This window comes from Calidris pugnax, unplaced genomic scaffold, assembly GCF_001431845.1.
Source record: "Calidris pugnax isolate Ruff unplaced genomic scaffold, ASM143184v1 scaffold20, whole genome shotgun sequence".
Classification (NCBI taxonomy): Eukaryota; Metazoa; Chordata; class Aves; order Charadriiformes; family Scolopacidae; genus Calidris; species Calidris pugnax.
In genome coordinates this window covers 22360710-22384778 of record NW_015094510.1, presented here as the reverse complement: position 1 = coordinate 22384778, position 24069 = coordinate 22360710, and the positions used below count along the sequence as shown (strand labels likewise).

Below are 24069 nucleotides of genomic sequence, written 5' to 3'. Positions count from 1 at the left end.
CTTCCAAGAAAAATCCTTCCCTTCAAGGTGCCTGACTTGCTAGTATAATTTGATGTCTAAAGCAGAGGATACAATTTCTTTCAGCATCCTTCCCTGCTCCCAAGGACCTAAAAATAAGCTTCTTCAATAGACCACAGAGATTTAGTTGAGGAATTCTTAATTTTAAAAAACCTTTCCAAAGGTCTCACAAGAGCCACTTGCTCAGCAGAATGGACTGAAATCTCATTTCACCACTCAATTTAGTCTGTAACAAAAGGCAGCAGAGCCTGGCCTAAGTATTCAATCAGGTTTCAACATCTTATCCTGAAGTGCAGATTGTCTCTAAACTGTAGGGTTCTGTGTTACAAATTTTGTCCTATGCCTTAACATCTGTGAAGTTTCCAGGTTCTTTCAGGTATGTACAACTCCTGGAGCAAAGAGAGGCATAACTCGTTAAGCAGCCAAGCTACTTGCAACTCCCTGCACAACTGTTCTGTTTAAGTGCAAGATTATTTTTTTTTATGATTCTCATGCACAGGAACCCAAAGCAATGGCCTGTCACAAACCGTGAGAGGGGCAACACACCAGAAATACTGAAAACAGCTAAATCCAACAAGTCAGGAGATACCAGTAAAATGAACTTTATTTTAAAGCTCATTAAAAAGCTTCACAATAACACTAACAGAATTAGCATTTCCTTCATTTTATGTACCCCACATGAAAAATGTATTGTTTAGCAAGAGATGAAACGTAAGCGTTTCTGCATGCTACTAACACATTTCACCATCTTAGTACCTGATAAGTGCTTCGGATTGCAATAATCAAAAACCTTAGAACATAAGGACTTTCCAGAAGAAATCCTTCTGAATGGGACAGACACTGGCTTTTTACTGACATACCCAATTAGATGTCCAGACGAAAGAAAACTACCTTGGCATCTACAAATGCCTACGCAGGTTTTGATTACAACCTTTTGAAGGAGCAGTATATTTCAGAGCAAGGGCTTCTTTTCATCTTTAGTGATGCAAATGGTTAAATACTGCACAGAAGCTTAGTATGAACTCACAATTCCACAGGAATCTGAAAGTTACCAAGGCAATTTTCCTTTTAGGATAGTCATGATCAACACTATTACTATTCTTCCTCCCATAACACAACATATCCCAGACAAGTCTTAAGAAAAAAATATAAATAGTTCCCAAAATAATGCATTCCCACCCCCCATCACATACGACAGCAAAAATATTTTCTGTCATGGGATGAAATAACTTGCTGCAAGTGCAGTGGTTTAGTCCAAGTCCATGCTAACAGGGTTTTGATCACTCGGATGACATTCACCATTTTGTTGAGGCATTTCAGAATTTTTGTCATCTTCTCCCATGTCTTCATTTTTATAATCACCCCGTTCATTTAATGGGTTTTCTTCCTTAGGAGAATCAACTTTTGGTTTTGGTTGTGTCACAACAGGCTCACAGACATTGTTTAACTCCTAAAAGAAAGGGAAAAGATGTGGTCAGAAAATATATTAAGGAATCACCAGCTTCACTACCATGAAGAGTCCTGTGCCCAAAAGACTAAAACTTGCTTCTGTATGTTTCCAGAGTAGAAACCGACAAGACTTACTGACAAGTACCCTTACATTAATTAACCAGTCTACCTTCTGAAGTTCTGTGGGCAAAGTTCTTCAACTTAATATTTTGGATTTCACATGTCGATTTTGTGCCTACTAGTAACACTGCAAAAACAACCCGAGTTTTTTAGGTGACTGACAGACATAAAATGTCAATAAGCTCCCCAGAGTTGCACAGAGTATAGTAGAGCTACTCCACTTTCTACTGAATCTCCTCCTGATCCAGCTTCAGCTACCCTTTAAGAACACTGGAGCAGTAAGATGAAATTGGGGGAGAAGGAGGAGGACAGCTGTCAGCCTAGCACCAGCCTCTAAAATTAGTTTCTTATGGAACTTACCTGTAGCTTTGCCTTAATTTCACTTGAACGCACAGCTGGATCCTGATCCAAGCTCTTCTTAGCCTGTGCACTCACAGCATTATTCATCCACTCCACCACTTCACTAACACACTTCTCTACTTTCATCATTTCCATTTCATCAATATGGATGTATTTCTCATCCTGCCCAAACACAAATGTTTTGTATTAGTTAATGATGTCAAGCTTACTGTCATCAAGTTATGCCAATGAGACTATCCCAATTATTCACAACTTATAATCTTTACTGAATTTTCAAAAATAAATAGAAGTTGGCTATAAGCCAGATCTGTTACAGCAAGAGACAAGACAGATGCCAAAATAAAGCTTCCTTTGCCCCATAACCAAACAGGAAACCTAGTTCACAGAGGGAATAGAGGTTCACAGACAGGTCACATAAAATATAACATTCTTAACAAGGCTGATAAAAAAATAAATCCCCTCCCTCCTGGAGAGTCTTACATGGGCCCAAGATAGTTTATAATTTAGACTGCAATTCTGCTGTTCACAGAAAGGGACAGGATCAGTTGTTCAATTTTAAGAGCATTCCCTGCATGTCAGAGTTACACAACTACCTGATAGCAGGAGAGGGACCTACACCCAGCGACTCAACCTATGATTTTGGTTATGAATTCTAAATATGGATTCAGGTCTTAAATGTACTACTTTCAATGATGCTAGTTATTTCAAGACTCTCTAATATTACAGAAGAACTTCACTTAACGACAAATTTGTAATCTATAGCTGTGAGGACAATTGTTTCTGATGCAAATCTTAACTTCAAACTGCATTAGTTTGAGCATTGCAAGCTGCCCTATTAAAACTCATTAAGTTGAAACCCAAGAAGGAAATTTTCATAAGGCAGGAACTCTTATCAAGAAAGTAATCTTCAAATATCAATGACAAAAAAAACCCCAAACACCCATATATAATAAAAAAGGCTAGATGTTTAAATTTATCTTGAGTAGCTTTTACAGTAATGCTTCTCATCATGGCACAATTCTTGTTCCCGAGAGAACTGGAGAAAGAGCACACTTCTAAAGAGAGTCAGATTAGCTTTTAAAAGGTCAAGATTCAGACCATAAGTCTAACCCTCACTCTTTGTAAGAATGTCCTTTTTGGCCTGAAAACATCCAGAAGTATCAAGTATCAAGATATGACACACTAGGAGAGATTTTTTTGAGGACTGGGAAACATTTGCGGTGTTAAACTTGTGACCTATATAACAGCAGATCGCAGCTCATCTGAAAGTGAATTTGAAGCTTCTGCCAGCTGGTGAGCCTCAGTGGAACACTAGGTGGTAAAATAAAGGTATTTTGAGGCCACTTACTTTATTCCTGAATTCCCCAGCTATTGTAGCATAATACTGGAGCCTGTGTCCCAGTTCCTCCAACAGCTTCGGTCGTTCTTCTGCTTCTTGATAGCGCATTTCAATTGGAGTACCTAATTTCTAGAAAAAGTAATTCCTATGTGTTACATGATTCGTTAATATCGCAAAGTTTCCAAAATATCAGACCAAACAATTTGGGCATACTAACAGACATACCTTTAAATCCTCTAATTTGTCTACGTACACCTGCTTAGCTTCATCCTCACCCTCTTCGTACAGCCAGCCTTCTGTCTCAGTCAGGAGTGCAGAGAATCCCTGCAGATCCTATGTGTCAATATAAATCATGTCAAACATCAAAATATGCATCAATTGACTCTGTGTCTTGCAGTAAAAGGACACTGGTAAATATACATATTAATTCTTAGCCTCCAATGTACAAATTACATTTCTACTGCAGCTTTTCCCTAATCAAGTGTACACAAACCACACCAGCTTCTGAATTGGGAAACACACACATCTACAACACAGGTGGCATTTGTAGCCTTTTGACCATGATTAGGCCAATGCTTGAGGTGCAGCTTTAATTCATGTTTTTGGTTATGGATACAGCAACACAGCTTTTCCTTATAGTCACCAACTTTATTTGGAATCAAAACTTCCTACTTGTGATAAAATTTATTTTCAGGGATATGTATTATTTGCTAAGCCTGAACCTAACTCTGGATCAGTCCTAGACATCATTCAAATGAGTTATGGTTTTCACCTATTTCCAGGGTAGCTATGAGAAAGCTTGATGAAAGAATACAGAACAGATATTTGGTATTTATATTTTCAGAGATGTTCCTGAAACCATTACTTACCTTTTCACAAACAAACTTTTCATATGGTCCAGATAACTTGTCCCTGAACTCATACACATATTCCTCCACTGCATTCTTTGCATCATTCCTTTCTTTCTCCAGTTTATCTTGCATAATCATCTTTCCCTGTATAACCACAGAATATAATGATTTAAATATAAAAATACCTCTGCTCAAACAGCTCCTGTAAAACACATTAATCTCCGAGAGGCTTTGACTCATGCAAGTGCTGGAATTCTCATTGCTACAAAGTGGCCTCACCTGAAGAAATGGCATACCTTTCTCTGGATTACAACAGCTTGAACCAACCTGTGATGTCATTCCATGGATTAGTACTCTGATGCTATAAACAACACTTCAATCTGATTAACATCTGTCAATTATGTGTTAAAACTGGACTGTGTATTAATTAGCTCACTGCAAATTAGAGTCCACACTTCAGGGTCACAGAAAAAAATCAGGGGTTGCCTTAAAAAGCAGATGAATGGTAAATAACTGCATTTGACGTCTAAACCACACTCTAACTCACCTCCGTTTCAATATACATATTGAGGAGATCTTTTCCTAACTGCCAAACCAAGTTAGCTTCAATAGGTAGTTCCACATTCTTCACTTTTATCTTGGGTTTTTTAGCTTCTGGGGGCTGATCACCTTTCTTCTCATTTGTCTGAGTTGGAGAGAAGAAAAATAAGATCATTTTCCTGACTTCCTTCTGATGAAGCAGCACTATGATGAAAGAAACATTAACACGAAGAACATGCAGAGATTTTCTGTGAGCTTTCAGAATCTTCACAATAAAATTTCCCTTTGGGGACTCCACCTCCTATCCTGGTCTGCTTACAGTCTAAGTACTGAGCTACACGGAGGATGTTTCTCAGCTACATGGTGTATCTGCAGGTTTTCCAGAAGTGCCCATGTGTAGCTTAGCATTATACTGGTGATGCTGACAGTGGCAAGATTATAACTCAGAACATTTCTCATTTTATACAGACGAAAGAGCAAACTACTAGCAATATCAGGCAAGCCTATGTTTTTCACGTAGATTATTTCCTGTTAGGTTTATGAATTCCTGATCCCAACTTCTCTCAGCAGGTCTAATAAGCTTGACTTCTAACAGCTGTTAAAAAAATTGAAATGTCTGCAACCCAAATAAATTAGCTGTACAACAGCTCATAAAGGGACAGGGAATTAATAGAGAAAGACTTCTTGCAGTAATTATTTTGCAAAAAATATTGAGATACATACATTATTTTTCACAATATAAAAGGTATAAAAATGAAAAAGGTTCCAAGCTCCAAGTTCCTTACTTTTTCCTGGAATATGTTACCATTTTAAACGCCACCATTATAGAGCATAACATTTTCAACAGAGTTAAAGGGTCACTCACTTTCTTGACATCTGGGTTTTTGTTTTCTTCAGAGGGAGGTTCTGATGAAGGGGGAGACTGTGACGTTTGCTGACCATCAGTTTGTACCTGGGACTGTGTTCCAGCCTCACTGTTCTCTTGCTGGATATTTTTCTGTAATGAAAGCCCAGGCACAAAGGATGTAGAAGGCATGTGCACTTGTATTTAAGTTATAAAGTTATAGGGCACTTCACTTCGGACACACATACTGTATAAAGTGCCCTACAAAGCATCTGTGCACACGCAGAAACACACGCTTTTCTAACGGAGATACAGACTAGGTGCGAGTTCAGGAGGATTTAGTGAAAATGGTACCAGTGCCAGGCCTACAGCATAACACTCGTGTGCGTGTGTGCGCACGCTACCGCTTTCTCTTACAAAACGTGGCTTTTAATTTATTGAGTCATAGCTTTAAGTTCTTTTTCCCCCTCAGAAAATTATTAAAACATCAAGTACACCGTAACAGTGCTGCATTATTCCCCAGTGTTCCCCTCCCCTTCAACGCTGGAGAAAACAATCCAGCCTTCCCTTCCACAAAAAGTTTCAAAAGATAAAAACTTTTAACATAAAGGGCTATGCACAAATCCTTTTAACACAAAGAACATGTATGAATAATAATCCAAGCCAAGTTTTCCTATTTGGAATAGTCTGATAACTATGGCAGCCCACAACCCCACCCCCAAGCAACCCACCTGCTGCTATTTGGTACTTTGCCCAGTAATTGATTTTGAAATCCACACACTTTCAAGACAGCATAGATTTTCTCCTCTTCTTGATATAAAGACATTATATTTCCTGACAGCTATACACATCTCAATTAACCTCATTTTACTTGCTTTGAAGGTGGTATTTTTCCTCCAGAGTATGTAACAACAAAACACTTTCATCATAAGAACATTCACACACAAGAAAGGTCAACTTACATCGCTTGAGTTTTCAATAGGCCTCTGCTCCTGACATTCCACTTCAGTCTCAACACCAACATCTTCGCTGTCTTCACTTTTGACTGGTTCTACCATGGATGCAGTGGACACACTGAAAATGCCATGAGTATTGATACGGACTTTCACTTTGACTTTAGACTTTTCTCCATCTTTCTGCGCTGCCACATTCTGGATAACATACCTACCTAAAACCAAAGGAATCAATACTCACACAGTGGAATTAAACAGAGCCAGGAAAACACCTCCCACTTTCATAGAGGACGCATTTTGTAAATATTCGATGAAGCCTCTGTGCTAATTTCATGGTCCTCAAAATGAAATGAATACTACAAAAAAAAACCCCCAACCAAACCACCCCAAAGTATGCTGCTTTTAACTTTACCTTACAAACTGAAAGGGAGAATGTCTATTTTCATCATTTATGGTAGATTCTCCTGCTGCTAGTAATATAGAGTAAATACAAAACTAAAAGCTTACTCCCCCTTACTTGTGCTATCCATGATGCTATAATGGGATGAGAAAACAACAGAAAGACTTAGTCTAATGCCAACATTCAGTGGTATGTCTTCATAATACAAGTTCCTACCCAACACAGAAACAGCATTTCTCGAAGCGTTCCTTTCAGCTTCTAACATTTAAGTAAGTCCACTATTACCTTTTACTCTAGGGCAGAATGCAACTGTTTTGTAACTCCCGTAATACTTGAAACAAGCACTGAGGAACTAAAATAGAGATACAACTAGTTTAACAGTATACAAAGAATCAGATTTCCTTGACGTTAAGAGCAGACATTTTTCCTGCCTACTACACAGTTATGTGTCTATCACCAAAACAGTGACCTGGAGATTACGATGCTTGTAGAGCTGCAAAGTTCACTGATTTCATCACTGGCTGGTTATACAGATGCTTGCACACACAATCCCTTCATCAAAAGACCTAAACACTATGCATTTTACCTGCTTACTTTACAGGCTAAAGAATGTAATGCTCCCTTCTCTTGTAAATCCAGTAATACTGGAGTTGTGACCTGTCCTCCCTTTTGGAAGTCTTATCGCAACTACTGACTCGCCTATTAGGACTACTAGTAACTCTGTTCTGAGCAAAGAGTTAATCCATGACTGAGCTGAAAACAGTTTGATTTTCAGCTCTATTCTTACTAGTTTGCAAAAGAGCAGTTTAACATCTTCTTATTCATTAAAACCCTATAAATTGAACAGTCACACATCCCACCACCAGTCTTTATGGTAAGAGTTAAAATGAAACTAAGTTTGCTGCTTCTGTAACTACAAAATGCTGTGCTGTTTTCTAAGACATATGGTATTCGAACTTTGTGACTCTCAGTGAAACAACCACATGATTTGCTTTGAAGTAGAGAAAATAACTGACCTTTTCAGTTTGCATAATAGGTTTTGGTAACTTTGTAGTGCACTAAGCATTAGCTGAAATATTGGTAAATCAGATGGAAAAGTTTTTATTCTTCTACCCATTTAAAGAATATTTACAAAGCTTATATTTAACACTGAAATTCTAATGACACTGTATTTTAAGTGCATTGTTAAGCAACAGGACGAACTTTGGTTAAATATTGACAATACAACTGCCATTTCTTCTACGACTCTGGGGGAAAAAAAAGTTGAACATTCTAACAAAACCAAGCAATTACTTGGCAACAAGTAATAGCTTTATCTTAATTTTTCATGCAAACATACAACATTAATTGCATGTTTAGAACTCAAGAGCAATTATTTAATTGTCCTGTCTTTACCATCATAATCTCTTTCTCACTAATCACATTGTAGGGTCTTTGTAAGTGTCAACACTGTCAATGTTGTAATTTATCAAAAAGGATGAAAGAGCTGCTTATAAATGTTACCTAGACAATTCAAATCAATACTGTAGTCTTGTAGCTGCCATTATTTCAGGCTGCCTTGATAAAAACTTATTCAGCGTTATGTCAAACCCAGAAAGTATAGGAAAACACAACTAGTTACTCAAGATGTGTTTAAGTTTATGTGCAGGATATACTTTTTCAATTATTTATGCCTTGCTTTAGCAATAAGCAGATTTAAAAAGTTTAAAAGTTACGTTTTGTAGTGATAGCCCCATTCTAGTCTGGGGCACTCAGCTATAGTTTCCCCTCATTTCTTCATTGGACTGAAGCAGCTTTACAATACAGAAAAATAAAAAAAAAAATCCAAATTCTGTTACCTATGGAATGGAGAATTGAAAATTGAGTCCTCCTGACACAAAAAACTAAATACATGTCATACAGCCGTAGTGTAACACAAAGTTACAGAACTGATTTAAGACCAAACAATGTAAGACAACACCATTCCCAGGACAATTAATTGCTTACCAATTTTTGACTCAGGATATGGGACTCCCTTAGGATCAGAATAAAAAGCTTCTAACTCAAATGGACCTTTCCTATAGAACGTAAGAACCTTGGAGAAAGGTGCTGCATGATTTCTGCTGAACACTTCATGAACCCTATAATGAAGAGAAAAACATCACTTTTAGCAGAGTATTTGAGCTGAAAGGCTTTGATCTAGGGTCACAACTCTTCACAGGAATGTCACCATGTCTTGACACATTTACCCTTCTGAACAATTCCAAGGAAGACAATTCACTACTGTACTGTAAGGAAAAAACCCAATTACTGTTGTGTACTGTAATGGGAAATTGTCCTATTCCACTAATTTTGAGTCTCAGAAGCAAGTAAATGTTAGATGCAGGTGGCAATTCAGTGACACACTATCAGCAGACCTCCAGAATTTATTTCCTGTAAAGACATTATTCTGAGCTTGGATAAGCATAATTTAAATCATAATTTGCACCCTTCCTCAGTTAGTCTCAAAAGGCTAATTATAGACCTGTTAATTCATTACTCATTTACTCTGTGGCTCAGATGAGAAGCCTGACACCAGATTATTATTCATTCCTTGATATGACAGAAAGACAACCAGCTTTATGTTCTTCCTCTAGCGTCTGTCCGCTATTGTGCCAGTCTGATTCTAATTTCCAACTAAGTTTTGTCTCCTAACTATAGAAGGATCTCATCTAAAGACCTAAAAGTGAGAAAATAAAGCTTCACCTAGAATGCAAACTCACAGGTTGCTCTTGGAAGCACGTGACAGAACAATTAGGTTCTGCATCTCCACAGAAGATAGAAAAAAAGAAAAGGCTGAATTACAAAGACTGAGAAAGGTATGAACAGATCCCCATAGAACTCTAAACTACCCAAAAGTTCAACTCGGACCTCTTTACATTCTAGACAGCAACTGCATTTCCCAAAGGTGTGGCAGTTAACAGCAGAGAGGTCAGTGTCTTAAGACGTTGCAATTGCAAGAAATTTCTCTACAAAACTCTTAAAAGTTAAATCTTTTCTTGTGTTTTCAGCCAGACAAATATTATCTATGTAAACTCACAATATTTACACAGTGCATAAAGATCCTACTAAAATAGGAATACAGACAGATATTAGGAACACCTTGAGTAAAAAGCAGCCAGAAAGGAAAAGCTGGATCAGGATCCAGCAGTTGTTCTAGTTCATTTTGCATTCCAAAACCTGACAACCAGATAAGGGCAATGCAACCACTGGCTGGTGGCTCATTCAATCACAACTTTAACCTTCATTTTTTAACACATGAGAAGCTATGGTTAAAATTTCAACACATGCCTTTACTCCACTGTCAACCATCTCTTGCACGCAATCTACAGGTTTTCTCCATCAGCTTGCCAAAACCTTAATTTAAATGCAACCAAGAACATTTTCCTTGAATTATGAAGGCCAAAAGCTTCACAGAACTGTAGTTGGAGCTACCTACCCTTCAGTGTCCTCTGCTTCTGTGTTCCACAACAGAGATATTGGGAATGGTGTAGCATCTGTCACAGAGAATTCTCTCACTTTAAAAGCTGGAGAAAGAATTGCACACTAAACAAAAAACAAGATATGCATTAAAGTTGGTTAACTGCTCTGCTCCACCCACCCAGACAGCTAAACACCTTTCATCAAGAGAAAGGGAACTGTCTTGACTTTACTGAAACAGAGCTAGGCAAATTTCACTATTTCAATGGAAAAAGAGAACTGTGTTGACTTTAAAACAGAGCTAGGTAATGTCCTGATTTCAATGGAAATGATAAGAAAACAAATCTCATAAAGAAGTATTTATACTCTTTGGGTAAGCAGGTCTTTTGGCCCTAGCCTTGCCATAGCTTGTGAAAAAAGGTATATCTAAATGAGTATCAGGACTGTTAAGAATGGAAGTGCTGCATTACTTAGTCCTACAAGAAGTGGTGTTTATCTTACAGGTTTTGCTTCTTTCCCTGGAGACAACTAATTGCTAGTGATGGAAAGCAATTATTGAGACAGGGTAAAGAAACAAGTCAAAGAAGAGAGGGTGAAATAAGAGAATGAGTAAAGAAGAAAAGGCAGAATGAGAAGTTTGCTTGTGAAAATACAGTCCACCAGCTGGAAACTATAAAAATGAGGGGAGACAGAATAAAAGTCTGTTTCACATTGATGGAAAGTTGGATACCAGAAAACGCAAAGGTGCAGTGTTTTGGGCTCTCGTACACTTTGACTAAAAATCTCTTCCCTCAGCTTGACAGCAACTTAAATTTTTCTCATTAAAGATGCCTAGATCCTGTTCTTTTGGAGTGGACTGCTTGCTTATAGAATACACCCAGCATCAGCATTTTCAGTAAAGTACTGTACCAGAGGAGTACTCTGGACGCTTTAAATAGCACAGTCCCATAAAAAGACCCAGTGAACAATGTATGTTCCCTTGTGTGCTTTAAAATGGACCACTTGTGCCATTCCTCATAACTGCTTGGGTAATTCTTCAAGAAAGTGCTGCCAGTACTATACCTGCAAAGCACAGCCTCTAGCTATAGCTTCATCTGCGTTCAGTGTTGTACTGACATCTTTGCCAAAGAATTTAGCAATCCTCTCTTTGACAGCAGGAATGCGTGTTGCTCCCCCTACAATCTCTACAGCAGTTACATCTTCCACTTTCAGTTGTGTTTGTTCCATTAACAAGAGCAGAGGCATCTCTATCCTTTGCAGCAAGTCAGCACACAATTCTTCAAATTGTGACCTAAGGAAAGAAAACGCAATTAACCAAAAAATGCCTATTCCACCACTAAGATTTCCTGGTATTCTTGCTTCCAAACTGATGCTGCCCAGGTCTGTTAACTACACTGCGAAGAGATTTAAACCCTGGTGAGTAGGCTGAAGTGACAACCATAGACAAGGCAGTACATGAACAGCAGCTTACAAATGTTCCTACTCTGCTGCTACCAGTGTAATTAAATAAGATAAAGGCATTGTTTGGGCAGGTGCTATATACTTGCCTACCAGGAAAGGTTACAGATAAGAATAAAGACAACAGTGATGCTTCCTTTACAATGAAAAAACATTGCCTAAATACTCTTGGCAGTAGTTACAGGACTAACAGTGACTGCAAATTAAGTTGTGCCTCTGAATGTGTGCAAGAGAAAGAGACACGCACAGACTTCATTTACACTCGGGTCATAATCATGTCATTCCCCATAAGCACCACTTACTGTCCTCCATTTCTCTGCCAATATCCACAGTATGGTAAGAACAGAAAAAAGGAACAAAGCTTCAATTGTTGAAGAGCAGTATGCGATTTCAGTTACTTAAAATATGCAGGCAGCCTAAATAGGCAGCCATCCCTTGCCTTCCCTCCTCCCTCCCCTCCCCAGTCTGATTTTCATACATCAATCCATGATTTTAAGGATGTGTCATTCTACAAAAAACATCCAAGCCTCTTAAGCACATGTTATTACACTGAAACATTGCTCAGGTAGCTGAACATTATATTTTACAGCCTTAGTTATTCTAGCATTACCAAAATGCCACAGCTATTCAGCAGCTGCACTGAAATTTAGCACAGTAAGTTTCTTTAAACATAGGAAGAAACACTTACAAAATACGACCGCCAAAGGAATCACCTGTCTTGTACAGAACTCACCTGTTCATTTTTCCAGATACATCAGTGTCATTCATGAAACACTCAATGTTTAGGGGAATGTCTGTGCTATTTGAACTCATCAGTTTCTTTAGCTTCTCACATTCCTGATACAGACGAAGAAGAGCTCGAACTTTAGTTTTTGGATCTAGTTTGTACTTGGCTTTTATTTCTGCACAAAAGTAATCCACTAGCTTTCCATCAAAGTTTCTTCCACCTAGGAAAGGGTCAAATGCTGTGCCAAGTACCTGGTTTGAAAGAAAACAATTATTCAGTCTTACACTCAGAAAAAATCAAATGGAATAGCAGTCCTCCAGCATCAGCAAGCCTTTGCTTCAAAAAGGTTGGGGACAAGTCAGCCAATCTTCCATTGTACAAACTTAAGTACCTCAATCAACCACCTGAGCCAAAAATTGCTCTTCACATTTACAGTGGAAGTAAGACTAAGTAGCCAAATGACAATCTTAAGCATTCACAATTTTAACCCACACACCCATCCATTTAGATAAAAAAAACTAAAACATAGCAGTTGTACTGCATATCGTACATTGGTGTATTGCAAGGAATTTACAGCCTCTATTTGAAACCATCCTAATGAAACGAAGGACACTGAAAAATGTTCACCTTTTGACTTGTTGCCATTTCCCATATGCATTAAATTATTTCAGAATTTTAAAAACAAGGTAGGTTTAGAGGCCATTTGATTCTAGTATCTCATAAATCCTTTTATTTTCAGTTAATATCACTACCTTTAGTTTACTCTTGTTGAATGCACAGGCTGATACTTGAAATGCAGAATGCCCCATATCAACAAATACAACTATCCGTGGCTTCTCTTCAGGAGCTGGAAGGTCTTGTTTATAAATCCCGTAATTCAGAGCCACTGCAAAATAAGTGTCAGATATTATCAATGCAATCTCTAGTGAGTCTTCAATTTCATGTCACCACATCCCCAGCTATAGGATCAAGAGCACCAAGACAACTCCAGACATACATCTATGCAAGCTCTTAATTACATGGAAGCTTTATTCCACTAGTTATATTGTAGGATTTGAGAAGTAAAACATCCTTCCTCAGTCATGTATATGCTCTGTAAGTGTTTAAGCATGCAAAACTAAGGAACAATCATCCCATTCAGGGGTTTTCCACTTTGGTCTGTTTATTTTTTTTATTTTTTTTTGCTTTGCAATAGTAATCAAGAAACCAGAGCATCTTTACAACAAAACTGAAATCCACTTTTGTATCTACAAGGACTATCTCCCAGGCACAAGGAGGTCTTTGTCCGAGAATGCTGTAAGTGGTCAGCAGATGCTGCAAAAGGGAAGAATCTTCACCTATACAGAATATCAGGCAGGGACAGTCTGTTAAGTGCATCAAAACAGAAGCCATTGGGGCACGTAAACACAAGATAATGAAGTCAAAGGACAGAACACAGTTTTGCTGCAGCATTCATTCTGGATGGATAGCAGCATCAAAACTAGGCAGAAGGCTGACGCAGTAACTGAAGATAACTAAAACCCTAGAGTCTTGGTTGGCTACATGGTTACACAGGAAAGGCTAAGACTGTGACATGAGACAGAATGTATATTTGTGTATGACAAAAAATGCCAAGACGCAGATAACAGCCAGGATACCAGACAGATTATCAGGCAAGAGAATCAGAGCATTAGAGAAGGTGGCAAGGAAGGCCTGGAACACGTACTCTGAAAAGCAACGTTTTATAGTCACACTGATGTCCTCTCACTTGAAGAGAAAGGGACATCAACTCCCTCTTCCAGACCATCTGGGACAAGGACAGTCAAGTTTCCCACTGGTCAGAGACTTGACATCTATGGATTCTGATGTCCAATAAAGTTTCCCTGCAGTTGGTGCGTTCTCATCTGTATGGATTGTTTGGGGTCTACAAAAACAAGTAGTTTTTGCACCCTCACAAGCAGTCTCTAAGAGGTAGTTAAAAACATTTCTTTAAATAGAGTTTCTGTATCTGTTACATTGATCTACATTTGACTGAAATTGCATATTGGTCTGTTCATTCACGTAAAGTTTGTATTTCTGAGCAGACGGAACACATTGCCTTTGCTTCTAAGCTACAAATAAATTCATGAACAAAACTTGATAAACCACAGCAGAATTTGCCTTTTGCTAAAAAAAACCAAAAAATTTTTCTTTTCTGCCCTACTATACCTCAGGATCACTTCCCCAAAGATGTGATTAAAGATTCTTACATTTAAAATAGTACTCACTAGCCTTGAAAGATAAGGAAAAAGAAATTAGACATGCTATGTGCAACGCAGTAAAGAAAAGTTGCTGGTGCTGCTAAGGGAATGAAAGCTATCTACCCTTCTGGGGACTTCTCATCCTAATGGTAAAGCTTCTAAAGATCCTTGCTAAAAAGTCCTGAAAAGCTCTCAAGGTTCTTGCACAGCCATAGACCATGCTGATGTGTTCTGCCAAACAAAAAGGAAGTGACAATGCCTTTCTGGCAAGGTCTTTAATTGGCTTATATGATGAAAGGTCATCTCTGAATCGAGTGTCAAGGATTACTTCTGCTTCAATACAGAAAGGGGTTGGTAAGGTACTCTTTTTGACTGTTAAGGTTGAAAAAACACTTTTTTTGAGTGCTAAACTATTTTTTTTCCTTTATGGATACAAAGTTTATTCATAAACATTTTGAAAACAGAACTGAAGATTTGATATTCATCCATCCTCCTCCTCTCTCCACAGTCACTCTAGAGATGTATACTCCCTGTAACTCAGAGGAATCCAAGCACATGGGACACTGTATCAAACCAAAAATTCACACTACTACACATTCTCTGTAGCACTATTTGCTATATAAACAAAGAATTAAGCTTAAACTAGAAAACAGCATTGTGCATCTATGCCTTTTGCCATACAGTCAGATTCGCTCCTCATGAGGTGCAAATATACAGTGTTCAACGCAAAGATCATAATACTGATGAAACAACAACATTTACTAGAAATCCTATACATCACCATGTAGATACTCATCTGAAACTGATTCTAGAAAAACATAAGGTACCAATCCATCAATGCATATTTAAGACTGTTTTACTCCTTAAAAAAAATAAATTCAAAAAGCATGAATCCATCTGCTGTGCACCAAAAATGCTCTCATGGAACATTCTCCCAAAGTAAACTTTTCCCTACTTATCTAACTAATGTGGGCAGCAAGAGCAGCAGTCAGACCAGAAAAGTAACTGTCTTCTGGTACAGACCTCTACTTCCAAATCCTTCCCCCAGGTAACAAATGCTAGTTACTATGGCATTTAAAAACATGGAACAAATGCTTTCTCAATGCAAATAGAAAAATGCAGGAAGGCAGGGTAAGAACGCTTATTTTAAGACAGACCAAATAAAATCTTGGTTTTGTCATAGAATCATAGAACCATAGAATGGTTAGCGTTGAAAGGGACCTTAAAGACCATCAAGTTCCAACCTCCATGCCATGGGCAGGGACACCTCCCACTAGACCAGGTTGCTCAAAGCCCCATCCAGCCTGGTCTTGAACACCTCCAGGGATGGGGCAGCCACAACTTTCCTGGGCAACCTGTTCCAGTGCCTCACCACCCTCACAATAAAGAATGTCTTTCTAGTATCCAATCTAAATCTCCCGTCTTTCAGTTAAAAACCATTGCCCCTTGTCCTATCACTACACTTCCTGACAAGGAGTCCCTCTCCAGCTCTCCTGTAGGCTCCCTTCAGATATTGAAGGGCCACTAAAGGTCTCCCCGAAGCCTCCTCTTCTCCAGCCTGAACAACCCCAGCTCTCTCAGCCTGTCCTCATAGGAGAGGTGCTCCATCCCCCTGATCATCATGGCCCTCCGCTGGACCCATTCCAGCAGATCCATGTCCTTCCTATGCTGAGGACTCCAAAGCTGGACACAGCACTCCAGGTGGGGTCTCATGAGCACAGAGTAGAGGGGTAGAATCACCTCCCTCGACCTGCTGCCCACGCTTCTCTTGATGCAGCCCAGGATGCAGCTGACTTTCTGGGCTGCCAGTGCACACTGCAATATGCTGTCAGTGTTTCAGTGTTCTGAGCAGATTAGCAGATGAATCACCTTTTTGGGTTTGAAAACCACAGTTATGCTGACAAAAGCCTTGGAAATGTTTAAGTGTTGACACTTAATCAAGGAACTTTGTTTAAGATTGCCTAAGTTCGTCAACTGTGCATCAATAAGGTTACTTCCATGAAATCTGGACAGTATACTAAATGGACAAATAGTCCAGGCACATGTGGTGACTCATAAATAAGTACTTAGGGAGATAACTAAAGCTTCAACTCTTATACCTCTTCACACAGAAGACGTTAAGATAAAGGACTGTAAATCAAGAGAAAAGCAACAAGTTTTTAGAATGCTTGTCTCATGTCTTATTTTTCAAGTCAACCTTGTTAGAGTAACTAAATGGACCCTCTATCACTCCTTTCATTTGCAGAAACAGTTATTTTACCCTACTTACCTGCTGTCATGTCATTCATTAACCTAAGACAATTTAATCCAACAATCTGAGCTGCATCCAGAAGGGACCTCCTTTCAGCATCTGTGAAAAATGATGGAACCTGAAGAAAGAAGGTGAGAATGGGAAGTTATTTCCATAAAATGAGACATCGCACTGTTTATGTGAAGGTATTAATTTAGAAATTCTACCTATTCATCCCCCTTGAGGAATACACTTGCTCACCGCAACTCTTAACATGAAACTACAGTACTGAATAGAGACTTCAAATATTCTATTCAATCAAGCTGAGATGGAATTAAACAAGTATCAGTTAGTTTACATGAGCACACACTAGAAAGAAACGAGTGAGTTATTTGTATACAAATGCTAGGAACATTAATTACTGATACATAAAATGAAACTGGGCATTATGGAGACACAGACATGGAATAAGCGTAATCAGAATTAGTAATGTATTCCTGTCCAAGAAACTAAAGAGGGTGGGGAAAAAAAACCCTACAACAACATTACAGATGTGAGAGGTGCAAAGAAATAAGGGATAACAAACAAAGAATCTGTTTTGGCCAAAAAGCAGCAAGAGATTCTGAAGAAATACGTTGTTGAAAATTTGCTACAGATCTCTAGCATTAGCATTGGACAGTGACCTCTAATGTCCCCAGGAACAGAAACTACACCATTAGAAGACAGTACTCTCCAGGTATCCACTAGAGAACAAACTCTTCTCTTAACAGAACTAAGCATTCCTAGATGCAACATGAAACAGACTTTTCAAAGAGTCATTGAGGACACAGAAGCAGATGTTACTTTATACTCAGGCTTTACAATGGAATGGCTGTTCTTTATCTGAGGTCATTTTCTGTAGTCATAAATTGAAAAAAAAACCTCACTGAGAGGATGAACATAAACAGAACAGAAACTCAGGTTTTCAGCTGCCAGAGGGCAAACTTTGATAAACAAAGATGTCTTTAATGAGTAATTACTGTTCTTAGTCATGGAAACAAGCTGCAGCAGAAGGATATACACCTGGATCACAGAAATGTTCTGGGTCTGAAAGTTCAGACATCTCCAAGAAAACGAGTTCATGAAATGGGTCGGAGTCCAGAATATGAAAGCAGCCCTGGCATTTCTTAAAGCCAAAAGCTCTAAAGCTAGTTAGGATTAATCCTTTTGTAAGTGCTTATGCAGTGTTCTTTTTCACACTACATGAATAGAAACAAAATGCCCTCAATAGCTGAAGTTAAAAGACATGATGTTCCTGTGCACTACAATTACTTACAGAAATAACACAGTCTGTTACTGGCTTTTTCAGGTTACTCTCTGCAGTCTCCTTTAATTTAGTCAATAACATAGCTGAAATCTGTTCTACACTGAAGATATGCTCCTCATCCATGTACATGACCTGGATAGAAAAAAAGAGGTAAAACAATTCCATTAGTTCAACCGGAGGAAAAGTTACTTATATTTAATGTTTTTTTATATACTGCTGACTAATATGCTATCAATCATGACATGCTTAATTATTTCATTATAGAACTTTCCTTTACAATTTAATTTCCCAGTTGAATGTCTACAGAAGCACTAATTCCATTTTCAGACTTAAAACATCAAGAACCATATCAACTCTATAGATCAAGGAAATGTCTAGGGAAGTGTTTTAAGAAGTGACACAAGTCTAAAATATAACTAAAGCTAGACATGGTCACAAAGTATTATGCCAAAAAAATTAAAAATAACAAATTTTAAACTGCTGCCAACTGCAAAAAAAGTCCAGAGTTACTTGCTGACTATTTTCTTCTGACATGCTTTTGCTCAAATATGTGAAGAGTGCTTGAAAGGAAAAACTGCAGAACAACAGTACATCTATGCACATAAAACAGCTAAAAGCTTAAGATGAAGCTCAGCAAAAAGTTTATTTGTTGCTTCCTTACCAAGAAATTATTCTGGAATCACCATTTTTCTGATGATGATATGAATGAACAGTTGAGTCTTGACAAAAAAAAAAAGCACTTGCCTTTTATTCCTTTTATTCACATCAGTCCAGTTAAGTATTTCAGTTTTAATAGAAAATTTGTTCTCTATACATACCAGTCTTACTGAATCAGTTCTTAAAACTTTTTAACCACAGCTAAATAGGAAAAACACTAATTTGTTCTCTGAACAGCCTGACAACAAAAAAGAAATACCAAGTAGCACTGTTCTCCCAATAATAGACTCTAGGAAAAACACTAATTTGTTCTCTGAACAGCCTGACAACAAAAAAGAAATACCAAGTAGCACTGTTCTCCCAATAACAGACTCTCTCATATACTAAGACTCCTATACATATTGTAATTAAAGGAAAATATCAATTTCTGTCTGAATCTGTTAACCTCACAAGCCACAAACAGCATAAGAAAAAAAAAATCTCTTTTGTAAAGCTTGACTATTCTCCCAGGCAGAATTCTAACGTGTAATCTCTTCTGTAATCTTTTCATTACCTAGGCCTGATGTATACTGAAGTTTTGAGGCACAAGATCAAGTGCAAAAAAGCAGCAAACCAAATGCACAGCCCTAAGATAAGGTCTTAATTAGTGAAGCAGCAGCATCTGTTATGCCAGCAAGTCTCCATTATCAACATTTTTATATACTTCTGTAAGCAAATAGAGTGTTATTAACTGCACCTAGTCTAGGAAAAGCTTTCCTAGTCTAGGAAAGTATCAGCAAACTGCTTGAAATGCAAGCAAGAGTCAAACCTGCAGTGTGGTACAAACTGCTATTAAACATCTGCTGCAAGTAACTTACACCAGGCAGCCCATTGAAGACAAACACGTCTCACACATTCATAGCAATTACTCTAAAGAGGAGTTCCTACTACTTTATAAAGACTTTGTAACCATGTAATTAGACTGTTGCAATGCATTCCACATAAGGAGGACAGAAAGGTTAATACTCTGAAGTAAAACCATATGACCTTGTAATTATCTTAGCAGTTTTTCTGCCAGGATGCTTGAGCTGGATGTACAATTTGCCAACAGAGAAGCTCACATTTCAGCAATTACTTGCAAATGAACCTTAATTTGATCGTTAACATCCACTATTTAAAGATAAAGCTATCTATTCATACAAGAGCTCTTTAACATAAATGTTAAAGAAAACCTTAATAGTAATTAAATGAAGCCCATATTTTCATGACTGGGTGCTGAAAAGTAAACTTCTAAATTCAGCTATAAAATCCAAAAAGACACACTGCAAATTTACCTTTACTCCAACGCCACCATTCTTCATAGGAACCAGATCATAGCTCAACTTTTCTTTTTCCTTCTGAACAAAAGGATCATTAAATGCACGGCCATGGAATCTCTTGAAGTTAGATACTGTGTTGTGGGCATGAGTAATTTGCTGTAAAGAAATACAGGATATTTAGAAATCCACTCTTAACCAACCTGCAATGTTCAGTGCTGCTCTGTATGCCCCCAGGCATCAGTCAAGTTTTATGACAACTGCTCTCTCACTTGTCACATCTGTTTCTGTAACACCTGTAATTACTATCTGCTACTTCATATCAACTCATTACTACAGAAGATTCTATGAGTCAGAGATACAGATACTTACAGACCATTATATGTTAAGTATTACAAGGGTTATACAAGTATCTCTAAAACCTTGAAGCAATCAAGTGAGCAATAACAGCATCTATAGTGCCAACTACTTTAGTCACCCAATTTAGACAGAATTCAAACGATTAAAGATCAGAGCCAACTTCCCATGTAATTGCAATGCTTGGAAACTGGCCCTGCAGTCCCAGCCACCTCACCTCCAGCTGTTCACTTCAAACCCCATTACACTAAGGGCAAACAACTGTTTTTGCAGGTACTAAGTTTCAAACTGACACATCTCCACATACATTTAAATACTTACTTTTTTCCCCCATGAGCTACTTTTAAACCAAGTCATTTTGCTGTTCATTTTTACCTAGCAACCACAAATTCTTGCACCAGACCAAAGAAGGATACAGTGGAAGGAGGAAACATGAGATTTTTTTTTTTTGGTAACAATGTCAGTTTAAAGTATACAGTGTGAGCTACCCAGAGAACCAACTGACCTAGACAGGCGCTCTTTATCAAGAATGCAAAGCAGAACAGAAATTGGACAGCCTAAGAGAGATACTGCAAGTATCTCAGAGCAGAATGAATCCTACTCTGTTGGAGAGAAACTATAAAGCGCGTTGTTCTCTCCAGAATAGATTTAGTCAGGCACCAACAGATTGCATGATAATAACTCAAATGACGAGCACACAAAGGAAGATTTCCAGCATTCATGGCCTCAAAGGGAAGCATCAGTTTCTTATTGCATGCAAAATTTTCCATCAGGGAATTGAAGAATTTGAGCTACATCTTATATTAGAAAAGTACGTAACTATAACAATTCTCCAACAGAAAAGCTCCCTGACAAAGAAGCAGGCCATACCCTTACTATTAAGCAGTAATTTTCATTAAGCTGTATGTGTGGAGAGAAAGATGTTACACCCAAATAGCCTACTGGGAACCATCTTTGATTTATTCCTAATTGCCAAACAGTGCTGAGCAATTATTAGTAAGGACTCAAGTTAGTACAGGACAAAAATCTTGCCAGGAACTATTCCAGTACTTGAATGCAATAGAGTATTTAGGTTCCTGTGTCCAAGATAATTTCCCAGCACAGTTTCATTTATTTGTATAGCCATAACTTCATGGTACTTAAATGCTGCGAAATTCACAGCTGTATTGCAGAAGAACGTAGAAGCAAAAATTATTACCATGCAGTGGGCTGAGAAACCCTAACACTCTGGTAGCTTTTATAGCCTAATTTAGAATTAACCTCAGAGACTTCTCTAAGAGAACAATCTTAAGATATTTTTAGAGCAATCGTATGCCATTAGGTCTGTAGCATGTTTTAATATCTGCTTAGTCACAATTAAGAAAGCTGAGAATTATGGTCTGTTAACTAATATACTGCTCATCTCCAATGCTACCAGACTTACCTAAAGGAAAAAAAGTGCTCTGAAAATTTGCTCCAACAGCAGCTCCTTAAGTGTTAGAGAGGACCTCTGAGTATTATGAGCTTTCTCACACATAATCACATTGTTGAAGTCACCAGTTAAATGCCGGGTTTTTTTCTTCTTTTCTTTTGTAGGGAGTTTTGGTGGGGTTTTCTTGGTTTGTTTGGCTTTTTTTTTGTAAACTAAGGAACTTATTCAAATGAAAGATCATTTTACTCCTGGATTTAAGTAGCTGCTACACCCTAGGACACTGAAAATATAACTCTTAGCTGTCCATGTCAAGAAACTTCTACATTAACAAAAGAAACCTGATTTACATTTACATTACACTTACAGCAAGAGAAATAAATGGGCTGAAATATTTTGTCATTTCAAGTATCATATCCTTTTCTTCTGGCAAAAGTAGTTTCAACTGCTAGGACAACCAAGCATGAGAGACTTAATATAGTAAGAACTCTTAAAGGTTACCCTGAAGGCAACTGTAGTTACAGGTGTTCATTAGTGCAAATACATGCTTTTAAATGCAATTCAAGATACCAAGTCTACTTCATTTTCAGTTTACTTCACGTTTTCAACAGCATTTACTGAAATAATCTAACAATACTGAAACGCACTCTGGACTACACAGGATTCAGATCACTTGCTGTTTTCAGTAACAATTTATTTCTGCACACTGATAAATCATACTAGTTTTCAACTTGAAAGAGTGGAAGCAGTCAAATAAACAAAAGCAAGGCTAAAATTAAATCTAAGGAAAACACACAAACATATATATTTACTTTATTACTCCAAATATTAACCTGTAACTGAATGTGCATGTGCGCCTGTGAACATATAAACAACTGATAGTTCATTGGCTGTTCAAAATTAAGAGGGGAGCTATTACAGTGGGGAAAAAAAAGCTTCCTTCAGCGCTCTCTCCATGGAAACCCACTGCAGTCCTTTCACTACAGGAGCAATCACCCCTTGCATAACAACCTATCCTACCATACCTGCAGATTCATGGAACCATTACACTCAGATATCCTAAGACATGTAGGATATCTGAATTAAGAATTAATTAAGAATTAAGCCCTCCTTTTAAATTGAAAACACTACTTTAACTCTATCTTTCAGAGCACCTAAATCAAAATAACCCCACCGAGCTAAGGACTTAGTTACACCTTCAAAAACGCAGGCATTTAACTTTCAGTGAAATCAAAGGTAGTAAGGTATCTAAATAGCTTTAAGAATCTGAGCCAAAACTCTACCTTTACACCTGATTTCAAGAAACCATACACAGCATTTAATTTTTTTTTTTCGTTCAAGTGCAAGGAAACTCCTATATACAAGCTTTAGGAAATGAAGCCTGATGACCTTAGGTTGACAGAAAAGGATCTGTTTAACTGGAAAATATTACGCTCAATGAAATAGAGAGCAGTAACATTCTAGCAAAACCACCCTGCACTTCTCTGAAGGAAGCATGGCAGCATAGTGCAGCATTTCTAAAATAAAAGGCTTTACAAGGAAAAATGAAGTTGTTTGGTTTTAACTGCAGCGAGCCAACTCTCTCTGCAGCCACCGGTACTTCAACAGTTTGCACCGGCAGATTCACTGTTACACACAAACGCCAGGAAACGACCTACCTGATTTTTAGCCGAGACACCGATAGCTCTGTTTTTGGACCCAAACGAAACCACCGATCTGAAAAGAACAACGGGGTAATTACCTCAGCACTGACAATGAAGGACTGAGCACTCTCAGGGAGGCGTTCTCTACAGTTGCAGGTAAAAATACCAAAGTCTTTCTGCTAAAGTGCCGTTCTTCCCGCTTGTGGTAAAGCATTGAAAGACTCTAAAGTCTTGGCTCGAATTCAGGACTTTTCCCAACATTTAAACACGGTGATCACAATTAAGAGCTCACACCCCGACTGCATCCCACCTGTGCTCAGCCGCTCATAGCGGTTCACAAGGAATTCCTGCCTTGAGCCGGCGGCTCTCCATACCTGACCTCAGTCCAAGGGAGATCAGCCCCGGGACCCTCCTAGGAGCCTGCCTGACCCCAGAAAAGAGTGCGTTGTCCTCATCC

The 24069-nt window shown here is 38.2% G+C and overlaps 1 protein-coding gene across 1 annotated transcript in view; it reads right to left on the bottom strand.

Annotated features, from left to right (window-relative positions):
• Positions 1–604: 604 nt before the first annotated feature.
• HSPH1 (heat shock protein family H (Hsp110) member 1) overlaps positions 605–24069 on the bottom strand; it is a 25472-nt gene continuing 2007 nt past the window's right edge. Inside the window, exons 4-20 of the mRNA XM_014965746.1 lie at positions 23628–23685; positions 20223–20363; positions 18262–18384; positions 16986–17085; positions 13250–13383; positions 12504–12748; positions 11375–11603; positions 10332–10438; positions 8861–8994; positions 6484–6689; positions 5543–5674; positions 4685–4822; positions 4156–4281; positions 3512–3619; positions 3296–3415; positions 1948–2109; positions 605–1468 (exon numbers count right to left, since the gene is read on the bottom strand). Of these exons, the coding sequence (XP_014821232.1) occupies positions 1268–1468; positions 1948–2109; positions 3296–3415; positions 3512–3619; positions 4156–4281; positions 4685–4822; positions 5543–5674; positions 6484–6689; positions 8861–8994; positions 10332–10438; positions 11375–11603; positions 12504–12748; positions 13250–13383; positions 16986–17085; positions 18262–18384; positions 20223–20363; positions 23628–23685 (2464 nt within the window). The 3' untranslated portion in view covers positions 605–1267. The remainder of the gene's footprint in view (positions 1469–1947; positions 2110–3295; positions 3416–3511; positions 3620–4155; positions 4282–4684; positions 4823–5542; positions 5675–6483; positions 6690–8860; positions 8995–10331; positions 10439–11374; positions 11604–12503; positions 12749–13249; positions 13384–16985; positions 17086–18261; positions 18385–20222; positions 20364–23627; positions 23686–24069) is intronic.